At 32.3% G+C, this 27,919-nt stretch overlaps 1 protein-coding gene across 6 annotated transcripts in view; it reads left to right on the plus strand.

The window, feature by feature from the left end:
* Positions 1–1,408: 1,408 nt before the first annotated feature.
* LOC133182967 (1-phosphatidylinositol 4,5-bisphosphate phosphodiesterase classes I and II-like) overlaps positions 1,409–27,919 on the plus strand; it is a 76,124-nt gene continuing 49,613 nt past the window's right edge. For all 6 annotated transcript variants that reach the window (XM_061317866.1, XM_061317870.1, XM_061317868.1 and 3 more), the window contains exons 1-2: positions 1,409–1,582; positions 20,032–20,109. In XM_061317866.1, the coding sequence (XP_061173850.1) occupies positions 1,484–1,582; positions 20,032–20,109 (177 nt within the window). In that variant the 5' untranslated portion in view covers positions 1,409–1,483. The remainder of the gene's footprint in view (positions 1,583–20,031; positions 20,110–27,919) is intronic.

The raw sequence follows: 27,919 nt of genomic DNA on the forward strand, positions 1-27,919 counted from the left end.
AGATATACGCAAAAGTCAACACATTTATAAATTAATGTTATAAGCCCGTCCAAAGAACCTACAAATCTGTGTCGGCAACTTGAGGTCCATTCCCCTACCCCTTCTCCGACTTCTACATAATTATATCAAAGTAGATCGAGTGCTCCTTTATATGATTTTCGTTTGACATTTATGCCACCTATTTAAACATATGTTAAGGATATCCGATCCCCAGCCAGGAAGGATAACTCTTTAATTTATAAATTTATTTCAAAAAGTCTCAAAATAAAGCTTGAAATTGAAATATTTTCATGCAACAATTTTCATTTTATGCGTCTCAGTGTGATTCAATATTCTTTGAAGATCTTAGAAACGGTCTTATAAAAAGTTGATATTGTACCCAATAAAAGTATTTTAAAAAAAGTACATATTTAAAGAAATCGAATTTCCTTTAATCTAGCTTTAGATACCAATATTTATTAGCATGATATGAAATTAGAAGTTATTTATGGTGTTTTGCAATAATAGGAAACGCTTTATACACTATGCATTAGAAAATGGTTGAAGTAAATAGAAGAAACTAGAGTACCGTATAAGTATAAAAATAATGCAATTTTCTCCAAATGCCTGGATACCTATAATTTTTCATCCTAAAATGTATTTGTTGATTAATTTTCAATTAGAAAATGCAAACCAGGTGTTTTTATTCGCATTTCATGAAAAATTATTGAAGATTTATGAATTTCCCCTATATAATATGATTAAAGATGAAAATTGAAGAATTACCGCGGATAACTACACATTACTTTGAGAATTCAGAGACATTTTTATAAGCATTTTCAATTCCTGATTTTCAGAACCTGAGGATCGGACTACCTTAAGTAAGTCTATATAGTCTATATTTATGCTTATTATGCATAAATAAAATGCAGTTTAAAAGAAATGGAGGTGAGTAATAAATATATAAGATAATAAATAAATATAGTAAATAATATATAACGAATTTATTCAATTTCTATAAATTTAGGAAGGACCCCCCTTTTTTTGTTAAAGAATTCAAAAATTAATATGGGACTCGCTATTTTTTAACACTAGAAAGTAAAGTATTAATAAATGCTATAAGATGATGAAGACCACATAGCTAAATGATTCAACCTTATTGATACAGTTGACATATTCTTCCATCTTATTTTGATCACATGACCACTATTTATTTATAAATATGCCCATTTTCACAGGGTGTTAAGGCCAACCCTTAGCTAAACGTAGGGCTTATAAATGCAAAACTGTAACTTATTATCTTCGTTTTTTTTATTTCAGTACATTTTAAAAATGTTTTTTTCGTGCCCAGAAAACAATATGATAATATTGATATATTTTATATATTTCAAGCACTCGGAAGCTATGCTGACTTTACCTATGATAATGGTATGACCCTATTGCATATACACACAAGTGTTGAGGGATAAACTATTAACATTATGGTAGTAAATTGACTGCAAGCATGGCAGGGGCCAAACCTGGCGTTCATGTTGTACAGCTGAAACCGATTCAGGTTCCAGAATCATTAGTGAAAGGGAATAAATTCATAAAATGGGACGAGGTAAGAAGTAAAGTTAGTCGGAAGCCATATTCTTGTGCATGCCCCCAGCTTGTTGAACAACTGATGCGTAATCACCCATCGTTTTGTCTGACACATGTGTCACCTAGGGTGAACAGAAACCGGTCTTTAAGGGCATTGTTTATGGATTATGTCAACAATGACCTTGCAATCTACATTTTGTCAAAATTTGTTTAAGAATATGAATTATCTCTAAACCAGCTCAGTCTGAAAACCAGAAAGTACTCCCCACTCCTCACCAGAATAGAATCACACCTGAAACTCTAGCTCAGACAGCTTTGTGGTCTATGACGGTGCAACTTAATGCTCTCCATTTGTACATAAATCCAGACACAATTTATGGTACCCTAGAGGGAAGCAGTTACCGTTTCAAAAGCCACACCCTCATCACACGGCTGTATTTAGGTTATAATTCGAGAGATGAAATTGGTTATTTCTTGGAATTGGTTTATATATATTTGTTTTTTTAAGTGGGTTTCCTTTTGACATTAAGACACGGCTTATGAACCCCCCAAAAAAGCTCTCTGCATGCAATCCAGATTTCCACTCGGCACTGCTAGTGTCCTTTGATTGTTTACATAAATTTACACACTGCACACATTGTAGACATTAGTACACTGTTAAAGAAACAGGTGAGGGTGCATTTATATCATGGGAAAACCAGTATACCATCCCTTCTCCATCATACACAGGAGATATTATCGATAATATTTGTAAATTGAAATGAATTATAAAATTCTATATCATTTGGGAAATAAAGGGGCTCACTGAATTGAAATAGAATACATTTTTTTAAGGAGATCGAGTAATTGGAATATTAAGTAAAATGTCACATTTGCATAATGTTGGTATTACTGCTAAATTGTCATTCTTTATTCAAAATGCAGCATCTTGAGAACACTTGACCTAACTGCGAAGTATCTCGGTGTTTCCATGAAAGGATACTAAAAGGCATGTCTATGACATCCCCGAGTGTATTATTATGTATGTTTTAAGAGTTCTTTTCCTCTACTATGGCATGTGAAGTTATGGGTGGAATACATATTTTGACCTGAATATCCCTATAATAGTTTCTCAGTACACAGCAAGTAGAACAGACAAGGAGGAATATAAGAGGAAGTTTACAATATTTAAATCATATATGGTTTACACGTGCTGACTAGTGTATTAAGTGAAGAGCACTTACAACGTATTATCAGTTAGACCTGAGAGAGAGACATCCACTTACAAAGATTGACTTCTGATTTGAATTAAGTAGGGAGGAAATTCAGAAATTAGAGCCTTTCTTATTACATGTTGTAGAAAAATTTGCCATCATAACCAGATAACAATCGTAAAAGAGCATGTCTTAAAACTAGGATGAAATGCAGTTGTATTTGATATATATATATGCATACTGAGTGTCGTCTACTTGTATTCTAGCTTAGGTGGACTTAATTTACTATTTGTGCCGGCTGCAGAACTGTAGCTCTCCGGAAACTAAAATTTGGACAGACATACCAGAAAGCATTGAAGAAACCTTAGACTTACTTGGACGCTCTTGTCGCAAGCTTCGGTTATTATTTCTATAGCATTCCCTAAACCAATGCATTTGTTAATAAACTTGTAATATTTACCTCTAGTCTTTATATTGCTTCATTTACGTTTCAAGCCTTGGAGATGGAGTCACAGTTTCTACTAGTGGGTTAGGGTAAAGGGGAACAAGTCTAACTGGCACTTCATATGTTGACTTTAACAACAATAATGAAGTAACAAGAGTAGGGATTAAATATATACATTTAATTAACTGATACCATGCTTTAGGTAGTGGAATGCATTAAATGTGTTATGAAGTGATACCCATGCAAAGCTTGCAAAAAAGTGTCACTGTAAATAGAAGCTAGGTTTTTCCAGTGGATAGATCTTTAGCTCTCTGGTATTCTGTTCAAATTTTATTTCCCAGAAAGTTACAGTTCTGCAGGATTATTTGCACTTAGAATTGTTTTTACAATTAGTGACTGCTCTTCATTGAACTCTTCAATGGAGAATATTGTTTTAACTTAGCATCTTCGAGTTCTCACTTGGATTCATATGCAGACAAGAACTTTTTTTGATACACACTTTTCAGTTGATATTTGACATGAAGATATATATATATCACAGTAATCTCACATATCATCTTAAAATGAACTTTATTGAGAAATCATTGACAGGATAAATTCGTTATGTAGACACTTGGAGGCTTACACCTTGCCCAATATGCATTTTTTCAAGGACCCCATAATAATGCCATATATATTTCCTTATTACCCCTCTAAGTGTCTACATAACTAACATTGTTGGGTGGGTGGGGGTAGGGGTTGATAATTAGCTTAATGGAATCAGAACTTATCTTAGAGTCTTTTTGTGTATATCTAAGATGTGTGTATGTGGTCTCCTATGGTAATTTGATTGTGTTAGTTTGTCATTAACACTTCAAGTAAAAATTGTCACTGTTATTCATTATAACAGTTATATTCCTATGAATGCATCATGCGATTTCTGTATGTTCTTTGAATCTGTAAGCACTGTAAGAAATTGAAGTATGGGTAGATGAAAGGAAGAGATATTTTTTAGAATATACAGTAAAACAACCTTATAGCAAACACGCTTATAAGGAATTGATGCTTACAGCACAGTGATTTACATTCCCCTCTGCTTTAGAATATATTTGTGAAGGTAATGGATATAATGAATTACGTTTATAATGAAGCAAAATCGTCTGTCCCTGGCACTTCATTGTAAGTTGTTGAACAGTTGAACTTCAATATCTCGAACACTGACATCTCGAATACCATGGATATTTCGAAGTTAATTTGAAGTCCCAATGACTTATCCTTTAAGTATGTAACCCTTGATATCTTGAATACTCGGATATCTTGGTTCCCATTTAGTTTGAGATAACGAGGTTTGATAGTACCGGTATGTCTTTTTTTAGTTAGTAGTTGACTTATAAAGTTACTTTTGGACTGTATGGCTAAGTGGTTAAATTTATATTGAATATCAGGGATTAAATTGTATCAGCTGCCTTTACTGCCCTTGCTAGAAGTTCCTTTGGTTGGTGGTTCATCTTTAGGCTAGCTTGTTGATGGGCTGTGCCACTATACACATTTTGTCATAGCTTGTATTACGACTAGACTACTAGTATGTGGAATGTGTTTATGATACCCTGATGTTTAAATGAACTTTGCTGTCTCTCTTGCAGACTATTATATGTCAGATGAACTAGTACTTTAATTATGTCATTCTGTATCTATCAGTGTTTCAGTAGGCACCATGAACACATACTGTGTTTATGCATTTGAACATGTCTCATAGGGCATAGTGAACAGGTTTAGATATCTGATGTAGATTTCAATGCCAGCAGTTAAACCTGACTAGAAGACTTCTTTATTTGGGACTTATTTGAGTTTCTCGGAGCTACAATCAAAAATTCACATTTGGTGTTAAAATTAATTAAAAACGTATTAAGTTAATACCCATATGCTAATCTGAAATGTTTAGAAACTTGATTCTTCATGCTTCTTTCAATTCTCACTGAAATTTATTTACAGATTCAAAAACATGCATGAACAGTTTATGATCTTAATGATAGAACCATTTGTAAAACTGTCTCTGTTGGATATAATTTACAGGTATGTTTAGGGTCTACCCAGGTGAATGTAGATTACCTTTAAGGAGTTAATGATTCAAAAACAAGAATATTCTACAGGGAGAATTTCTTATTCTACATAAATTTCAGATAGAAGGGAAAGTGAATTTCTAATGACTAGTATACAAGTCACAGTATTTAGTTATTTTACTATTGGTATACTGTTGTGTTCTTTTATAGACAGTTTTTATTATGTGAGGTATTAAAGTTAATGCATAAATCAGTCTAATATTCCTTACACAAAGTTTTCTTTAGGTGTAAAAAAGAATTTAATTTCCTTCTTTCAGCTCACATGTTTTGAAACTGACCTGTGTTTGTCTTTTATTTGTAAACTTTTTATCCGATTCATCTTTAACTAATTCATCTCCAGAAACACTCAAATAATTTCAGTTTAACTTGATAAATCATCCTTTACTGTATAGGACTTGCTGATAATTTTGCATTATCAAAGCAAAAAAAAACATATATTTAAAAAATAAAAATGGGATTTGAAAAGTTTTCCTCTATCAGAAAAAAAACCCAAAAGTTTTGTAGAAGTTTCAAAAATAGTGTAGATTCAATTTTTCCAATAATTGCTCCAGGGAGAGAAGTGATTCAGGTTAGTGTTGTAGCAAGTGAGCCACTTGTTTTCCGTGGAGTTCAGTGAACATTTTCCCTACAGGTGTCTCTCAATATATGGCTTTATTGCTTTGAATTGGTTCATATGTTTTGCAATAAGTGAAGGTTTGATTGCATTTCCCCCTCCTCAGTGTATTTACTGTCTCTATTTCATTCACTTTGATCACAGGAATATCATATTTCAGTTGTCAAACAACTTGGTCAAGTACATGCTTGTCTTCTTTTTTTTTTGGAATGTGGCTTTAAGATGAAAGATTATTAAATAAAATGCATTTAAACCATGAGACCCTAAGAATTTAAAGTATCAATTTGAAAAAAAAAGTTTAAAGACCTTTTGCTTATTCAGTTGTATAATGTATGTTTGGAGACTTAAATTTAAAGAAAAATATGAAAATACACAGTGTGTTACTCTGGGCTCATTATCATGATTATTCCATAAGTGGATGTAAGCTATGTTTGTCCACTTAGATGCATATGTTTCAGAAGCTGAAGAAAGTTAAGGATGTCTGACCCTTGTCTACAGTTATAAATTTAGACAGAGCAAGATAAATCCTCTGTGGTTCACAGCTCCTTGGGCTTTTATTACATTAAAAAGAACCTTAAGCATTTCAATGACTGTATAGTGATATCTGATTGTCAATGTTACTTGGGGGATGATATGTAAAAGTATGCTTGGACTGCCTAATACCAGAACCATCAAGTTATCATTTATTAACCATTCAGTAAATGTGCTAATAGAAAGTATAATTTTCATAAATTTAACATTTTTTATGTTCCTTTTATCCTCGTCATTGCCAATGAAATCATTGTATGGGTTAAATCTGTGAACATACACATAGTGTCTCTACAGGATTTCTTCTCCTATGAAAAAAAAAATCATCAGGACGCTTTACTAAGTTATGAGGTGTGAACTTACCTAAACAACTCATTTTAATATCAGGATAGTAATTTGTCTACAGCCTGTTGTTTTGGAGATTAGGGGTTATAGCTGGACTGGGAAATACTGGACAAATTATCCAATTCCTGATTCTAGAATGATGTATCATGTGTCATGAGATACAGACATTTTAATACTTGTGGTTATAAAATGCACAAATGAAATCTTCTTCAAAAAGAAAATTCTTTTGTCATGACATTTTCTATTTTTTGTTTTCACCCAAACATTAAAAAAAAATATGTATATTAAATACTGCATATTTTCCCAAAAAGGGTCTTTCTATATGGTTATACAGAAATGTATTAAATTGATAAAGTAAACATTGCTAGATCACTAAACGTGTGTAAATTATAGGAACCACTGACAAAAATAAATAAAAGTGGATTTTCCCAGGATGTCCAGACAGACTGATGACCAGTGTTATGATTGGTCACACATGTACTCCCTACATAATAAATAAAGGTGCATTATATTGTGTATCTTTACACTTAATGCCACAAGAAACAATAATGGATAGAACGAAATGGCTGTGAACACTTAACATATGTTTGATGTATAACCACCAAAATGCCACACAAGCTAAATATCATTGAGCTACATGTTATGTGGCATCATGAACTTTCAACTTGTCCTTATTATGTTTTAAGAAATTCTGTAGCAAATTCAGAGTATTGAATCCCAGAAAACATTCCTGAAATAAAAATAGGAATTTTCCTCAATAAAAATGCATTTAGTAATCTATTTGGAAACAAGATAGCAAAATTGTGCTGCTGACTTGATAAAAACAGTTGAATCTCAGATGGGATGTTTGCATAAATATAAATAATACTGACATGTGAGAACAGGGATGGGCAGGGTTGATATGAAATGTTAAAAGACAAAGAAGTCATAGATAGATTTGCACAGAATATGAAGAGGAGTTATTTTTTGCGGGGCTCTTGATGTTAAGTTGCAGTACTTTGAAAAAGAAATTGAGGTGTCAGAAGTTTCTTCATTTTTCGTTTTCCTCCTAAACTTCTGGGACTTTCACTCAGATAAACCTTCATCTTTTCCTCTTTATTTTGATTTTGTTTATATTTTTATGTGTTTGTTTATCGGAATTTGGGCAGGTTGCCATGTGTATTACTAAGTCAAGTGAACACAAGAGAAAAATGGGGCTCGGTTTTTAACAGGTATGACATTTTATGCAAGAGTGGTCTAGTTGGATAGACTGCCATATGGGTGTTGATGGTTAGAATTCCAGGAAAAGGAAGCACTAGATAATGTTTCCATGTATAGCCTTAGTCTCAGATTTATGTCTTATCTAGCTATGAAATACATGTACTAAAGGTAATCAATGGAAGTCAAGAATCTTTACTGAGGCATTAAATGCCAAAGACAGATATCATAGCAATTGATTTTATAAACACAATAGCTAGTAAAAGATTCAACTTTAACATTTTTATTTTTACCTACACCCCCCCCCCCCCTCCCCCTTTTCCTATTTAAACCACTGATGAGGTTTTTAATTTTCTGTCAGTCCATCAAAGTGTTGATCAATAGTTCTGAACAATTAAACCATCATGATAGGTTTGAATAAAGATTTAAGATTCAGTTCTTAAAGAGTGTTAGAATTGGTATTAGAGGTGTTAATAAAACCCATACAATAGGAAAGTCTAACAAAAAGCACTGATTTAGGTGCATGCTTAAACAAATTTGGACACTCTTTAGTCTAAAAGTGTTTCTCATCTGTGAATAAATTTATATTTGTATACTAGAATTTCTTAGATGCAAATGTTTCTTAATTTACACTTAAGTGCAAATTAGATGTTCTAATTTAAATATGGTACATGGTAACTACTGTTTTCTGCAGGTATAAGTTATTTGGAGGAATCTCCTTCGTGTTATTCTATGTGCCTCTTCCTTCCTTTTTCTTCTCTTTTGTCAGTTTTTCCTGTACATATCCCTGATTCCTGTTCACTGATCTTTGTTTGATCTTTATCAGTTCCTCATCAAATGTAAATTCAGTATTAAAAACAACTAATCAAGATTGTCTTATAATGTAGTCTTATTTGGATACTGTCAAATATGGAAAAAGAGCATTCCTCCATGGGTTTGTTCAAACTGACTACTAAAATTAGGTGTATTTTTTTGTAATATATATATGAGAAAGAACTCTAGTATGTGTAGTCAATTCCGCTTTGTATAATCAAAGCACAATAAATGAGTGTATTGATTCACATTGAGTTTTGATACTGGTAGATATTCTGATTTTGTTGACAACCCAGCACTGGTTACAAGGTTAACAATATGATGACATTTACAAGAGGCAGATTTAAATTGTTCTCTGTTCTTCTGGGATTACAGTGTATTGACGTAGGACAAACACATAGTAGTACACATAAATAGAAGCCGAGAGTCTGAATGGGATGCAGTCATTGTTTTCTACACCAATTGTATCAAAGCCAGCCATAGATATAAATAGTGTTGGTTTTGGGTTGTATTAGTGATATTTAAATCCTCTCATCTCGTTGCTATCTCATTTTCCTTATTTATATACTATAGATCACTAATATAATCTTCAGGAATACTAATTTATGGAGAATAAAAAAGTCTCGCATAATTACACGAAAATAAATTTCTTGTGAATAAAAAGTGATTTACAGTATGTGTATTCATTTACTTTTAAATCTCAGAAACCCCCTCTCTGCATAAGTATTTTTTTTATAGATTATGTAGAGCCCTACTGACTTCATTTTGTTAGGACTTCGATCATGACCATCTCAAGGCTGAAGTACATAGAGTTTTTAGTATACATGATGTTTACAGCATAACATATTTATAGCAAACACAGTTAACAGGAAATTCTGCCTATATTGAACACAGATTTTGTCAACAAGTAGAAAAAAATATTATTTGGATTTGACAAATGGTAAAGTCTACAAATTGATTTCCCATAGGTGACAATGTTCTTAGCATTTCATCACATACTGCAATTTTTTCTAATTTTAGTTGAGCAATCATTGACCCATCAAATGAAAGCACATCAAGATTGTTGTTCTGTGGTTAAAATCTCATGTGGCATGTCAGATTCACTTTCATGCAAAATGTGTCCATCTGCATAAACCACAGTAATGTCTTAAATAAAAAATAATTCTGCTGATATGGTAATATTTTTTTGAGCTATTTATAATGATAAAAAATACTCCTGATGAACAAGTATGAGGGTCATCTAAGCATATAATTTTTGCAATATTTTAAAATTAAGATTGCAAATAATGTTTCACTATACATGTACCTTCATCTCCATCTGATTATAAAAAATAGAGGGGTGCAACAAATTATTGACACATTGAAACAATCTTTTTTGTTGTTCCCAAAAATGTTTGTTACATTGCAATTGTACATGATATAAGTCTTGTTACTAAATAATTCTTGGTTCTGTCATTGGTTCAAAGACAATCTGTAAATTCTGGAACAATTTTGAACATTGAGAACTGTTCATAGGTTGTGTTTAGAATAGACATTTTGGTTTCAGTCAGTCATACATTCATTAAACCCCTTTTTTTCTCAATGCACCCATTCCTAATTACAATCAGTATTTTTGGCCCAACAAGATAATTAGATAATTCATAATACGGGTGTAATAAATTTATCCAAAGTATTAAACCCAAAATGAAATGTTGATTTTCTCCAACTTGAAAGCATAGAAAGCTCTGTAAAATAAAGAAAAGGCGGCGGACAGAGAGTAAAAATGTAACATCATTAATTTTTTCTGAAAATTAATAAAGCAATTAAAATAATGCAACTATGAGGAGTATGGTTCATCTTCTTTTTTTTTCTTCTTAAATTTGAAATTAAGATCTAGTACTTTATCCTGTTTTTTGCTCACCTGAGCCGAAGGCTCAAGTGAGCTTTTCTGATCGAACTATGTCCGTTGTCTGTTTTCATTATCTTTGTAGTCGTTGTAAACTTTTAACATTTTCATCTTCTTCTCAAGAACCACTTCGCCAATTTCAACCAAACTTGCCACAAAGTATCCTTGGGTAAATGGGATTCAAGTTTGTTCAAATGAAGGGCCACGCCATCTTCCAAGGGGAGATAATTATGAATTTGTGAAAAATTAATGGCATCATTTAAAAATCTTCTCAAGAAACAGTGTGCTTGAAAATATGAAACGAACGTAAAGCCTTAGTCTCAGATTTATGTCTTATCTAGCTATGAAATGCTAATGGTAATCAATGGAAGTCAAGATTCTCTAGGAAGGCATTAAATGCCAATGACAGATATCATAGCATTTGAAAAATCTTTCAAAATCTTCTTCTCAAGAACAGCAAAGCCATAATTAGTCATATTTACATGAAAGCATCCTTAGGTAGCGTAGAATCAAGTTTGTTCAAATCATGACCCTGGGGGTAGTGTGGGGCCACAATGGATGATCAACGATTTACATAGGAATATGTAGAAAAAGTCTTTCTCAAGAACAGCAAAGCCATGATTGGTCATAATAATATAAAAGCATCCTTAGGTAATGAAGATTCAAATTTGTTCAAATCATGACCCCCCAGGAGAATAGAGGGGCCATATTAGGGGATCATAGTTATACAAAGGAATATAAAGGATATACAGTGGAGCCTCATTTATCCGGACGCTTTGGTTCCTAGTCAATTTGTCCGGATATGTGAAGCGTCCGGATACCTGAATTGCCTTGATTTTAGTTATATGGCCTTTCATACCATTTCAGTAGTAAAGAATGTTGCTTTCTATCAATATGTTTTATTGTTTAAGTACTTTAATATAAGTTAGTATTACTCAATACTTGTTTAAATAAATAAAAAAGTACACGTGTCATTGGGCAAAAAAAAACGTGTTTATATGGTCACGTTAATTATTTCTACTTCCCTGTGTCTAATGAATCAACTTCTCCTAGTAGCCATGTCGGTACGGTACTGTCGGTAGAGTCTTATTTAATATGAACGCCCATCAATGCTAAATAAATGTGACACAATCTGCATATGTATACGAACGCTAATCGTAATCATCCAAAGCGAGATCGTATTAACGATTGTGTAATTTTGAAAGTGATTTTATAAATGTCATCAAATCATAGAATGCGTTTCGCGCACAAAATACTGTGCATAAAAAAAACTCCGATGTCATGTCTATAAATACATTAAACCATGTTACGACTGTATTCGAACAGTAAAAGAAATATATTTGCCAACTACGAAAAAATTATCATAGACTTATAAAATTATTTTCCTTGATTAATACGTATCAAAACTATGTTAGAGAAGCGAGAGTCTTGAGCGTAGCTATCGACCTACAATTAACCTTGCCGCAAGCCATTGATAACAGGTCGCAGGTGATCATCTTTAAAAACAAACAGCCAGACCAGTGTTTTTACAACAATTAACACCCAGATCAAGAAGTTTGAGCAGACTTGACGGACCAGTGAAAAAAATTATCGTCCGGATAAATGAACCAAAATATAACGTAATAATTCATTTTGTGGTGAAAAAAGACTGTCCGGATACGGAACGCGGAATTCCGGTTAAACGAGACAAAATAACGTTAAAAAATTTCGTTCCCATTAAAAATCGTCCGGAAACTGAAGCGTCCGGATATCTGGCGTCCGGATATCTGAAGGTCCACTGTATCAAAAAAAAAATTTCTTAAGAACAGCAAAACCATAATGTGTCATATTAATTCAAAAGCATCCCTAGGAAGTGTAGATTCAAGTTTGTTCAAATCATCCCCTCCAAACCACTTATATGCTTTTCAATACTGAACTGATTTCAGCATTTCCTAGCCAAAGTGCTCAGGTGAGTGATGTGGCCCCTGGGCCGCTTGTTTACCTATAAACATGATAAAGAGATTGTGTTAGAAAAAAAACCTCCATGCAAGCCCAGTGTTGATTCACAAAGTTAGCTTTAAATTAACACAGTTCTGCCAAATTACCAGGGTTAAACAGAGAAATATTGAATTCATGTGGGTGAATTGTGGTAGCAGCTCACAAAAATTGTTTAAATATTTTAATAACTAGAGCTTAAAAGGTAGATATTTATCCTTTAATTAGGTTCTGTGTTTAATATATACTTATCCAAGGTATTGTAGTGGGTGACTGTCCCCGACTTCCAAGAGCAATGAACTTCTGATATTGCTTGCAAATATGTTCCACGTGTTTTGCAGGTAAAACCTAGTCTTTTGAAAGCTTTCTTCCTGTAAAGGGCTGAGAATAACTGACTGAGTAGCAATGGGCAAAGAAAAACATTATAAAGGGAGTGACTCCTGAAAATGAGAAGTTTTTTAAGCTGATAGAAGCTTAATATAGCAACTTAGGATGATGTTGCATGTAAATGTCTGTCATGCCATTGGCGTACAACAAATTTGATCATGGATTTTATCACCTTGCATGACATTTTATATGAAATTGATTAATTTTATCCTGATAGAGTTGTGTTTAAAGATACAAGTATTTTTTGCTGATTTCTTTTTTTCAATTTTGAAAAGGTTGTGGTGAGGTACTTATAATATCATCATAATTTCCTGAACCATCCTACAGTGCAATATATGCTTCTAATGGTGGTGCCATTTCTTGTAGTAAAGTGACATTTTTAGAGTAAAAGTCAAACTGTCATATAAAACTTACATGGCAGACATTCTCAGTAATTCTTGGATTAGTGTACTTTATCAGTAGGAGTCTCTCTTCATCCTTGTTCCATAAAAATCCCTGGACTGAGCCCCTGGATTGTATCATGATACAGTAGTGCCATTAACTGTAGCCTCTGATGAATTGTTCCAAGATAATAGTATTTCCCTGCTTTATCTGTAGAGATGTATTTTTGTTCTTTGACACAGATTAATAGAAGTCCACTTTAATTTTCAGAACAGTGACTTTTATGTAATAGGGGAAAAAAGTTTTAGAAATGTATGATTGTAAAAGATTTTTATATATTTTTTTGTAATACTTGTATATGTTTTTTGAAACATTTAGAATTTTCATATGATTAAAAGAAAATGTGTAACAGTCATAACTTTTGCTAGCTTATTAGATTAGTTTCAACTGTTACCTTCAAATGTCTGCGATATTTATGTCTCATTAAAAAAAATGATTGACTTCATAAATTCAGATGAAGAGGCAGCCACTATACTTGCAATTGAAATGTGTTTGCATGTGGACTTGTATTAAAAAGCAGAATAAATTTTTATCAAATCCAGGACTCCTATAACAGGTGGTGGTATTATATTAGAGAGTTCACTATATCCTGATCAAAATCCACTTGTAAACAGGAAAACTTCGCAAAGAAACTCATATGTTTAAAATGACTGCTTTTTTGTATGCTTAGAACATTTAATATTAAAGTACATGTTAATGTAGGCAAACTTAGTCCATAACAGTGCATGCATTCATGTTTTCTGCATATAATCTGATAACAAATCGATCATTTGTACACCAAGGATTCATAAAATGGGGAATTTGTTTTAGATTCAAGATCTTAAACTAGATTTTAGAAGTTTTGGAATAAATATTACATTGAGATATATTATTTCTCAACAGCCATTGCATGTATTGTTTAATTGACCTCAGTTTTCAGTCCATCAAATAATTATAATGTCTATATCATAATAGAAATAATTCTAAATTGTTAATTGACATATATCTTGTTAGCGTTTTTTTTTTCAGTGGTGGTAAGCCAGAGAAATTTGTCACTTTTTTTGACTATCTATTTCTTGGCAACAGGCTCATCATTGTCATCATCAGGTGGTTCCTTAAATTTGCTTTCAAATACATGTACTTATCCTCATCAAAATAGAGGGGCATATTGTTTTACACATGGATGTGCCAGGTAGATATGCTGGGAGACCCTTCTGATGTCTGCAGACCATATGTTGTCCAATCAATAACTAGAGTACACTTTACCTCAGGGTCATATACAACTAGTGGTTGACCGTTTATATTTTAGGTCTTTAGGTCATCATAGCTCTAACAAAAACCAATTTTGATGGGATGGAGATACTGTATTCACCCAAATGATCACCAATGCCTGTCCACTTCATTCTGTTATTTCCATATGCAGAGAACTAACTCTTCTGCATATGACTAAATAAGACGGTAAAGATTCTTAGATTCTTCATTAAGGCAGGCTAACTAAGTATATTTTTTTTCAAGAACTTTACAGAAGAAAATCACATTCTATATGCAAATTAATGTGATTTCACATACTGGTAAATATACATCCAATTTTGTTCCTTCAGAATACTTAAATGTGGATCTTAAATTAGTGTCCCTTTTTTCCAATTGTGTAAGTGCATTGGGTTATTATTCTGGTGAGTAGAGTATATGAAATGTTTTACTTGTTTGATGAACTTGTAAGGTTAGGGGCACCTATTCAGTATGAACACGTTATATCCGAATTTACAGATATAGCTAAGCTTTCTTTTGATCCCCACCAAAATTCTGAATTCCTTGTAAAATTTACTCTTACAAAGTCAATATAGCGAATTTACAGTTATGAAGAATTGATTTTGTGCCCCATAGAGCTTAAAATAATGAAATTTACATATTTTATACTCGAAGATAATATTTGGTAGTCGTACTTGAAGGAAAACATAGATCTATGTTGCGAATTCAATTTATACATGTACTTTAACGAATCAGTTATAGGAATATAATGAATTATGGATATATAGTAAAGTAAATTTGCAGGTCCTTAGGACTATAACCAAGTTTTATTGTATTTGAGAAAAGCCAAAATGTTAAAATTAAACATTTTGTATGATGTCTCCAAAATCTTTTTTTCCTTCTAGATTTGTATTGGTATCTGTTTTTTAATTCTTCCTTTTCTATGAGGACAGTAGTTTGGCCTGCTCTGTGGTCAGGATGATTGCATTTGTTATCCAAAATGACTATAAGCTTTTGAATTTCAAAAATAGATTTTAATTTCTTTCATAAGTTTGTCTAAGGTAAGGAGTACATGTGTACATGACTCAATATTATTTTGTGCAAGGACAGTTTATTTTTGTCAACAATTATGTTAGCTGCAGGTGTCCTATGTATTGACATTGAAATACTGTAGAAGGTTTTTATATGTGTTGATGAAATTTCTCTAGATATTTCCTTTAAAATGGGTAGACATTTATAGTCAATAAAATATTATTACCCCAGTAATATCAATATCGGTTTGCTAAAAAAAATTGTTAAGGAGGTCATACCTTTATGGTACAATGTATAACATCTGCATTCCTCAGTTGTTGTCTTACAGAAGACTAATGTAATGCAAACTTTTGATGTTCATTTTGTCCGTTAAAAAAAAGCCAAAAGAGTGGCATTTGGTAAGAAGCAGTTGTGATGGGAACTTTATTGGAAATTTCTATGATCCCAGAGTGCATATGAGGAATAGTCTGTAATCATGAATATTCTGTCCTGACAGAACAGGATCTCAAACTCGCAACCATTATCTTCTGGAAATTGACCACAGAAAAAAAAATTGTCAATAGCTACCGTCCTCGGTGCAATCAATGTAAAGATTGCTTTTAAACCCTTCAGGAATTATGGGTCCATCTCCATTTTATTATGATAAACTGCTTGTTGATACTGTCTTTTCATATATGTTGCCAGCTTTTATTAGTGTTTCATGTTTTTCGTGTATATCTGTGAAATAATATATAAGTGTTTTGGGTAACTCGTCTAATTCAGGTGTTAGGTTTCAGTCGGAGAGAGGATCTGTAATAACTAGGAACTGCCTTCCTACATAGCGTAACATCATGCGACCATCATTGTTAGTTAAAGAATGAGGCTACCAGTTTAATAACATGTTTACTGAAAATTTGCTTGCAGGTAAATTATTATTATAATTATCAACACTTTACAACAGGTTGCGTTTTTACCCGAATCACAGACACTTTCGGTGATAAAAAAAAGGTCTACGGTATTTATATCTTCTGTACAGAATGTAAAATGATATAACTGGATGATAATCTTCATATAAACAAGATGTAATTTTACCAATGCAACCATGCTAAGACAATTTTATAATAGCAATAATGAACTTCTCAGCATGATTCTTTGTGTGGGAGGATTTGGAATTATTCAAGTTTCATTCTGCAATAACAAGCATTTATCAGCACTTAAAAGTTCACTTTTCAAATAAAGTGATATTTTCATGTAGTTCCTTACAAATGGTTATCAAATCACAAAGTCAGAAATGACTTCCAGGGATCCATTGTTTTTTTGGTGTTTTTTTTTTGGTTTTGGTGGGTGGATGGTTAACTGATCAGAACACAAATGACCACAACACATACATTAAATTCAAAATATTTACATCATTCAGTGTAATTTGGTGGATTCTTGGTTTCTTTGAATGAAATCTATTGGAAATCTACAACATTCAATACCCTGTAACAGACACGAAACCTCACTGTCACTGTTTGGTAGAATACACAGTATGAACTTTATGCACATTCAATACCCTGTAACAGACACGAAACCTCACTGTCACTGTTTGGTAGAATACACAGTATGAACTTTATGCACATTCAATACTCTAGGAACACTAATATTTATATTGTTTTGGCTCAATTTAATTAAAAACAATTACCCCATTGATTTATGGTAAAATATAATAATTTGTACATTTAAAATTATTCAAATTTTAAAATTGTCCTTTTTCCCCCCTTTGCATTATTTAGTTTAATTTCCACATCACAATGGCTTTTACGCACACCACTTCTGAAAGGGGCTAAATTCATAATAAAGATTAGCAAAATTAACAATTATGATGAGAAAAAATTAGAATGTAAATATAAGCATTGAATTCTTATTTTTGGATGTCGCCGGTCCGTGCCGAAAAATTATCATACTGGGCTAACGTTGCAGTATTTATTCTGAATTCAACTTTCTGTGAAGTATTATTTTTCATTAACAACCAGAAATATTTCATTTGACCATAACAACAGGGAACATGCAATCAGACCAAGTGACTTTAAGTTATTTTAGCAGTAAATCTGAATATATATGCACATGCAGTAGTCTTCACAAATTGGTCCATGAAACTGAACAAGGCAAAGCCCTCTGTATGTGGACTTGATTGTATTTGAAACACCTGTGGACATGCATGAACTGCTAATTGTTATATTTGCACATGTTCTGATTAACAGCTGCATATTGAACAGCTGTTATGACCTCACATTGAATTATATATATATTTAACAATAATTACTTATAAGTTAATTGACCTCATATTAATCAGATGAAATATGTGATTGGTGCAGTATGGTAGATCTACTGTATATATGTGTGTATGCTGCATGTATATATGCTGCAATAAATAATTTTCAAAAAAAGTTCACAATCAGTTGCAACATGCTAGCATTGTAGATACTGCACCAAAGTTAAGTTTAATAATTATTCTATTCCAGCATATATGTTAAAGGAATTGAATTTGTTTGAATTTAACAGGTACCTTATTAGATATCTTTTGCCAGTCATGGATAATATTAATCATAAAAGGTGTACATTTGTTGTTAGTGTTATAATGATGAAGAATGAATTGGTACTGCAACATTTTGCAGTTAAGACTTTGATATGGATTGTATGCCATCTTTAGTAATGAGAATTGGGCAGCATGATGGTCCTTTGAAAAAAAAAATGTTCCTCATTATATCTCAGTGAATCATGTATTCTTTGCAGTAAAGTCACATTGCTCACCTCATTATTTTAATTCAGGATGTGTAGCTCTGCCTTTACTCAAGGTTTTATTGTCTTAATTAAGACCAAAAGAAAAATCTGTATCATTTAAAAGTGTGTAATAAACCCTGTAAGCAGTAGGTAGTGGTTGTACCAGTAATTATAACAATATGCAGGTTTTCATTCTTGTTTTTCTCATTTTTTAACTCTACTGATCAAAGACTAGAAGAGCTTAATTCTGTGAATTCTTCTACAGTTTATGTCCAATTTCAATGACATTGTACACAGATAGAGTTCACTAAGATACATAAATCTATCTAGTGATATAAATATATCTGTTTTTGATTTCTATAAGCGGTAATTCTTGATAGGGTGGTGGCTTCTTAATCAGGAGGTACCGGGTTCTATTCTCATCCCTAGCCCAACATCAAACTTAACCATAATACCTAAACAGGTAGGGACTGTTCCTTTGCCTAGTGCCTGGCACTAGAAGTGAAAGTCAAGGGACTTTCGAAACTGAGGTCAGATGTCATAGTAGGCATTAATAGGCATGATAAAGAACCCACATTGCTCAGTTACCATGAATGCCGAGTAAATATCTAAATTTGAAGTCCTTTACCGGTATATGATAACATCTCAATTGAGTGAAAATTCTTGCAAGGGACAAAAAACAACAATCAATCAATTAATAAAGCAGTAATTCCATGGGTACATGAAATAGAATTTCTGTGTAAATGCATCTGTTCCTACAATTTCAATAAAACCTAATACACAATTAGTTAATTTCTGGTCCAGTTTCAATAGGTGCACAAGTGGACTACACTATGATACATCATTCTATGTACAGTATAACTCTGTTATAACGAAGTCACCGGGACCTGTGAAATTACTTCGCTATATCCGTAATTCGTTATATCCGTGTAAAAAATTTGTTAAATTTATATAGCTGGGGATCCAAGAAAAATTTGCTATATCCGTGAATTTGCTATATTCGTGTTCGTACTATATGAGTTTTACTGTATTCAGTTTTTATTTAGAGAAAAAGTATTGCAATGGTCACTAAAAGTAGGATAATAATGAAATTCTTTTAAAACACTACTCTTCCTACTATTTTTGGTTTGAATTTAATAAACTAAACTATACGTATCACAATTCTATATATTCATGTTGCCATTGCTAAGTCAGGGGCTGCTTTCTTATCCTTTTTTACATGTTCAATCCAGAAGAGCTTCAGTCTTGTCAGACTGAGACTTCTGGTTTGTGTTTAAGACAACATTTGGTAATTTTTTTCCCCCATTGAAGTCAGGCATTGGTCCTTAAAGCTGTTTATGAGAGAGTTTTCTAGATTTAGATACTCTAAGAACCTCAAGAGTAAAGTAATAAAGCAACAAAACCAAATGGAGCTAGCACGAATATCACACAATATTTGACTTGTACTTTTTTCACTGTATTTGATGGATTATTTTACCATAATTATTACCAGGGTATATTAAACGATTCAGAAACCATTTCTTAACTGATATAATTTAACTTTTTAGGGTTCACAAACAGGAACCCCTGTCACCTTGAAGGTGGATCCAAAGGGCTACATCCTGTACTGGAAAGATCAGAACAAGGTAGGAGTTTCATCAGGGTAAAGGTTAAAGGTCATCATAGGTTAAAAAGTTACAGATGTGATAATTCTGACTTTGTAATTGCACTGCCTGTATAACTCTGCTATTCAATATGCTATGCATAGTCTGTCTTCATTAAAGCCAAGATATCATCAACTTACCTGCTTTAGCCAAATTGTTTAAAGAACCTTGAAAAGTTGAAGGTTTGGAGCATAATTGAACTGAGGAAAGTTGATGGTATTTTGACTAGAACATTGTTAGAAACTTGACTAGAACCTTTGACTAAATGTGCCACCATTTTCAGACGTCCAAAGATGACAGTTCAGTAAGTATTAGGGCATGGATTGATACAACCAGTCCTGATTTGATTTATAGAGAATAAAGGCATGAGATAGTCTTTTGTTTTTTTTTCATTATGTACGTTGCAGTATGCTTAGAAACAATTAAAGGATCACAATCACCAGTTTTATTTAGGTTGCCAGAATTAGCATTGAAAAAGGGAGAAATGCACTTTCTCTTGTTTTTATTAGAACTTTTTCTGGTGTAAAGTCACTACCAATGTTGGTGGTTGTTTTTTTTATGCTGAACTTGTTATAGCTCCAGCATCTGACTTAATATTAGAGGACATTTTAGACTATTTTATTCAGATTCATCACATCAAGAAAACCTGTAACAAAAAGTTGCACAAAATTTTGATGTGTTCAAGAACAATTCAATCACTGCCTATCACTGGTATAAAATACAAAACCATTGGCCTTACGTTTAAAGCAAAAGGCAAATAAATCATAAAAAAAATTCAAAAGTCAGGGCCTCATCCTCTGAGCTTTGAACTCCCTACTTCCATTTTACAAATTGAGTAATCTGTCCACTGAGTCATTTAAGTTACTAAATGTTTCTTATATTTACTTTGCTGCTAAAAATACACTGACATTTAAAAAATTCTATTAAATCATTATTATATATGGAATATGTTGTAGTAATTTGTGTCAGAAGGCAACCTTAGGTTACATTGAATTATGAAGTCCACCAGATGCAACTAAGTGTCATGCATGCGGGAAAAATTACTTTTTGATAGAACAAATTATTTTTTTATGTATGATTGCAGTTTTTTTATGTGTAGTTTTGTTTAGGAGAAATTATTTAGTTGGCATTTGTTCCTTCACTACTATTTTAGTTATTTAGTTTACAAGTACAGCATATATACATAAAATACTTGACAAGTGAACTATTTGGAATTGACTGGTTATTGTCTGGTTCTGCTAACAACTTGTTGCCTGAAGAAGCATAGTTCATTTTTGCATTATTGAATTAATAAAAGAAATGTTGTGGTAATGTTCTTTGATTATAATTACAAAAAAACAAAGGATGCTTTCTTACTGTATAATTTTTTGTTCAGTATTTATATTACATGTATACTGCTTGTTTGGATTTCATGTTATGATGATATTTGAGAGAAACAGTGCAAGTGTACCAGTGAATAGATGCTAATTAGTGATCTTCTGTTAACTAATTGTATTTGAATGTCTGTATCCTGTATATGTAAAACAAAGACACAACAGCATGTAAGAATGCACAATAGATCAACAGAACTACAGTGATTTTAATCTCAGCAGATCAAACTTGAGAGCATATTAAGGTGTGCATTGTCTTCAGGTCCTCCTTTGCATCATTCTCTTGTCTTGTCGAGTTCCGGTTTACGGAACCTATTGAATACCTGGACCAGACCTTAGATTGTTTCATTAGCACATATTGTATTTAACTTTGGAAACTGATCAACAGTGGTAATTGTTATTCACCCATATTTGTGGTGAGCCATACCTGTAATGATGAAGTCATAATTTTTTTTTTTATTTAATTCCAAAATAAATATGTTGACAAAAATTACATGAAAATTATCAAAGATGCCTAAAAACTTCGATTAAAATCTTAAATTATGAAAGAACTTATGAAAAACACTAATCATATATGGTTATTTATTTTATTTTACTATAAATAGATTTTATTATTAATGTGAATTAGAATAAAAAGTTGAGTGAGAGGAGTACAGACCAGTATTTTTGTAACCTAGGGCCAACTTTAAAATAATGTTTGTTTGCCCTCTCACGACTCAGGATGAAAAAAACTGGGTCGGTAAGTAGGTAAGAAATTTTTTTTTACTTTGAAAATTTCAATTTCAATGCAAAATTTTTAAAATCTTTTGTCTAGAATATATAAAAAAAATAATTGCTTCCTGGAGATTAAAAAAGTTTTGAGTCGGGCCATTTTTTTATAGCCAGTCGGTCGGGAGAAGGCAACCAAATATTTTTTTAAAGATAACCTAGTAGGCAATATTTTATAAAAAACTCAGTTTTACAGTTATAATAATGAGGACAGCATCATTGAAATTGAATTTTCTTTGTTTTTGGACATATGAACTCAGCTGTATGAATCACAAGTTGCTGAGATTGATCTATGGAAATGACAAGTGTGTTGAGAGTTCCAAGTTAGAATCATCCCTCTATTATCATGATTATACTGATACTGTTGTAAATATCACCATCCTGTGTGGAAATTAATGTCTGCGTTTTTGATGGACTTTTAACCAAATGGCAAAATTACAGATTGTGGGTATAAGAGGTCTCCACATTTCATGAGTGAATAGTGCAGAACTACTCAGTGTTTCATTAACCCTTATTTTCTGCACATCTAGTATTTAATTGATCATACAAAAGTATTGCCAAGTTTCAAACATTCATATTTTGTGAATTCAAGGCATCTCTAGCAGATATTGACCCATTATCATACCCACACCTTCTAAAAGAACATTCGGGTATATTGTTATCCCCATCCATATGTTTGTCCAATATTCATCCACCCTAGGGTCTGTCTGCTCATCCATGGGTCTGTCTATCCATTCATCCATCATGTTTTGTTGCATTTCCTCTACAGTTTTAGAGTTAGCCAAAAAATTCTATCCGTATATGATTAGCCATTTCATATAGATGTGCAAAAAGAGTCTGCAATTTTGATTTTGGCGTCAAGGATCCCCAAGGCTCTAAAAAGATGTGGTTCCCAAATAGAGCCTAGCAATGGAAACCCTCCTGCATTTATATTTAAGTGTTGGCAAATTTAAAAAAAAAGTGCATGTTTGGCCCTGTCATGTAAAATCCCATTTTGGCATAATATTTTAAACACATGTCAATCACACAAATGGAATGGAATGTCAATCGTGTTATTTGTCATGATGAATTTAAGTGCTAATATATTAGATTTGGTTAGATCAATTGCTGATGGGTTGTAGGGATTTAGTTGGGAAGAATTTCAACATTTCCCTGAATGATTTCATTTATCTTCAAGTTTCTATTACCAAAATATGAATATATTAATTCAATATTTTTCCATCTATTATAGGTTAACAATTTTGTATCATGCATACTTTAACTGTTGTGATGAAGCTGAAGTATGGGGAAAAATTAAAAGGCTTCAGTAGCTTTAAAACATGTAATAACAGAGCCATTTTCATTTTCTCTTACAATACTATTGCTTGCCTTTTAGCAAACCTTAGCACAAATGTCCATGGGGGACAAAATGTACTTGACATTCCAGGATGACCACTTTTCCCTCTGATTGTGTGCAATGCATGGTTACTTCAGGTTTGAAATTCAAATGTGGCCACAGTGTCTCTGATTGGCTGAGACATTTACATCCTCTTCTTCTGAAGGCCACATGTTAAGGTTCAAATTGGCTCATCCTGAAAATGTACTTATTCTTTGTTGAGTGTAAGTTATAATAGCCAATTTATCAGTAACTATAGTGGATAATTATATGAAAATTTTTGCCATCATAAATATATCTGATCAGTGCTGGGCTTGGGGTAAAAAGCTGAGTGGAGTGGAGTGGAGTGGAGTCTTGTGGAGTCATGGAGTGGAGTCTGTATCATAACAGGACAGAAAGTTATAAAAACAATTTCATTTCCCTAACATACAATCATTTCCTTGCAATGTGATTTTGGATTTGTGTAAAAAGAATGAAATAAGAAACAAAAGATTCCTTAGGAAAAAAATAAACAAAAAGATTATGACCTTTAAATGTCAGCTGAGGATCACCTAAAAATGTTTCCATAACAAAGACTAGGTATACATAAATGACATCAAAACTAGGCTTAAATCCTATCCCAAACCAACAAACCTATTTAGAGGTGTTGACAGCTTTAATATCAGACAGATAAATACCAATTATTAGAATTTTTTTAGCTAACAGCTGCACTGAAAAGTGAATTATTAAGATGCATGATTTATTTTTAACTACCACATATTTGGATTGGAGGGGGCAGGATTTTCAGTTATTGAATTTCTATTACCAAGTAAAAAAATTTCTTGAACTAAACTCCAACCTACCATACCCTCTGGAAACACATGGATCCTTCCTAAATATTAAAGAAATGGAGTCATTTATCTGAAGAAAATTAATTACCATGTTTGACATTTTGTTAGAGTTGATGTGGGAATCACCCTGGAAATAAATCCAGGATCTGTGCATGTACGAGGATTGTTTAATAAATGATGCAACATACAGTATATCATAATAAATATAGAAGTATTAAATTTTATTTTTTCACAGTTAAAAAGTTCTATTAAAGAGCCCTAAATCACTGAAAACGTGGTGATTTTTCCTATTATCCTTGCAAAGAAATTCTCTTTCAAATAAAGCATGGTCACTACACTGAGCTGAAAACTGTTTAAAAATGATCTCTTAGACATTGCTTAGACACTAACATTTTATCATTACAACATTTGATAGAATTTTGACAAAGGAAATGAATGTAATAATATTTTTATCAGATAGGTGCCTTATTTTTTCTTACTAATGCCACAGACAAAAACATGCCTTAAATGTGCCAACGGTTTATTTAGAAAAAAAATTTTAACAAATTGAAGATTTAATAAACTTGTGTGATTGATGACAAAACATGGGAGAAATTTTTTTAACCAAAAAGGAAGATTAGTATCAAAATGTGAAATCAAAGAAAAAGCTGTGGTCTTATTGTTGTAAAGGGAAGCAAAAGCTCCAAACATGTTTTATTAATTCTCATTTTTTCAAGATGTCCACTAAGACATGTACAAACACCCCAAGGAAGGACTATCAATGGTAACTTTTATGTTCAAATTGTACTAAGGAAAGTTAAACAGATTTCCTGCAAATGAAGTCTAAATATCGGTATCCAGGGTAATTTTCCTGTACCTGACAATGCTGTTGCAAATTAGCATAGAGAAATAAATGATATCTTGAAGAAAAGAAAGTTTACAAAACTGTGTCATCCTCCATATTGGCTAGGTCTCAGCCATTGTGAAATCTCTTTATTCCAAAATGCATGAAAACAATAAAAGGAAGATTGTACAATATTAGATATGTTATGGAAAGTGATATTTATCAGTGTCTTTGGGGCATCCCTAAAGATGAGTATGCCGAGGTTTTCTGGCCACAGGTACATAGACCTAAGACACGTGTAAAGGGTAACAGATAAGAATGCTTTGAAGGATTTAAAATGTTAAGAGTATGTATTAAGTACTTTTCTTACTTTTAGATGACCTTTTGCATTATTTATTGAACGACCCTCGAACATTTTTTTTTTATACCATCAAAGTGCAAGGCATCCTCTTTGTTGATATTTGATGATTTGATTGTCATTTTACAGTTTTTATTCCTCATTTTGTGTAAATATTTTTACATCACCCTTTTTCTAGTTAAATTTGGGGAAATGCTTTAAAAAAGATTTAGAGTGGCATGGAGTCATGGAATTGTAACAGAATAGAGTTGAAAAGATTCATTTCCTGTCACTGTCCACAATTCTCCCTCCTTCCCTCTCTTATTTCTGTCTGCAAGAGTTATAGTTATTTCTGTGATCACTCAGATTTTAATGCACTTTTAATTTGTATGACCCATATTGACAACTGAATAAGTGAAGGAAAAACTAACGACCTTCAAATGTCAACAATGGGAATGGCTTGTGTGTTTGGCTTTTTGTTTTAGAAAACAGACTGAGTGAACTGTGCACACACTTTTCATCCTAAAAGGCGAGAAGTCTTGACAGATTTAATTACTGCATTTGATTCAGAAATGCTTACTCAGTAAAACAAACTTGTTATTATACATTTGTAAGCATAAAAGTTCACCTGGGCATGAGTAATATAAAAACTTGTTAACAATCTGGTTTCAATAAATCAGAATTAAAAAAATACATTATAAATATACACTTTTTACAGGATCTGTATCATGTTTATTTGCAATTTATTTGTTCTAAAATTTCCCTAATAACATATATAAATTTATCATATCACTTATATAATAAATGTTCCTTAAAAGTTACAATACTTAATAGTGAAAAGATAAATTAAGAGAAAAAAAACCCTTTTACATTTTTTTTCATAATTGGAACAAAAAGACTGCTATTATATATGTTGTAAGTTTTTTTTTTTTTTGAAAACTTTAGTTTATTAAGGTACTTTTATATTGTACCAAGTATGGGAAATATTCGCTGCCTCAGCAACATTAAAGAAAAACTTAAATAAATTTTAATGTAATAATAAAGAGGCATTGAAAGATGTGTCCATTGCAGATAACTATGTTATTGTAATACTAGAACCAAGTTGACAGCATCCTGCTTTAGTATCCTTTTTAAAGCAATGAGTAACCAAAACCTTTCAGCACATAATTATGCGGATTGACATTTTTTAACGTTCCCATTCTCCAATTAAATAAATTCCATCAGTGAACCTACATAAGTGAACCTACATCATTGTTTTCAGTGGTTGATAGACTGCATGTGATACAGTACATTGATGTAATATACAAATACAGCAATACCTCAAGATATATATCTCTTTTGAGTAACATTTATTAAATAAGCCTATGTTTGTTCAGATATTGGTGAAACTAATCATAGACAGGAATTAAAGCACATCCCCCTACCAAACACACAAAGATAAAAATTCAAGTTAGTGAATGCTGCATCATTGTTATACTAAAGTACAATGTGTACTTTACAAAGTTTTAGATACATTTATAACAATATGAGTAGTTGATTATATTTCAATAAATATTTTCCTTTACATATTTTATAGTCTTGGATTCCATTAACTGATAAATCTGATGAACATTGAATCTTCTGTAGCGCCCCCCCCCCCCACCTACCCCTAATTTAAACAGGGAAAGGAAAATACAAACAATGGAATGATATACAGGAAAAATAAATGATAACATCAAATATCAACAGAGGTCACTTAGAACTATAGTAGTAAAAGTTCTTAAAAAATTCAACCAGTAATTGCTGTTTATCAGTTTAATATGAAAGCTGTCAAGAAGACATAGCTTTGTCTATGTACATTGTAAATGAATGGCAGAGTCTTTGTCCCTCTGTGACATTTAAAGGCCATTATTTACTTTTTTTTCATTCTTCTCACACTAACTCAAAACCATGTTGCAAGGGAGTGACTGTATGTAAGAGAAATCAAATTGTTCTTATAACTTCCTGAATTTTCTGTACTGTTATGATACAGATTCCACTCCATGACTCCACAAGACTCCACTCCACTCCACTCAGCTTTTTACCCCAAGCCTCAGTGCTGTGGCCCGTGGGTCTGTTTCTTGGAAAAAACATAAGTAATGGAAATTCAAGCATTTTATGTGATCATCGGAAAGAGAATGGATAGGAACTGGCAACCTCTGGGAGTAAAAACATTCCCAAATGCATCATTTTTACCCTTTGTCTGAGCTAACCAGATTATTCTTGTTGCATTTGGCTCAGTCAAGACCCAGACATAAATATCATGATCTC

Source organism: Saccostrea echinata, unplaced genomic scaffold, assembly GCF_033153115.1.
Source record: "Saccostrea echinata isolate AGI-Se365-2 ecotype Australia unplaced genomic scaffold, CSIRO_AGI_Sech_v1 ptg000009l, whole genome shotgun sequence".
Lineage (NCBI taxonomy): Eukaryota > Metazoa > Mollusca > Bivalvia > Ostreida > Ostreidae > Saccostrea > Saccostrea echinata.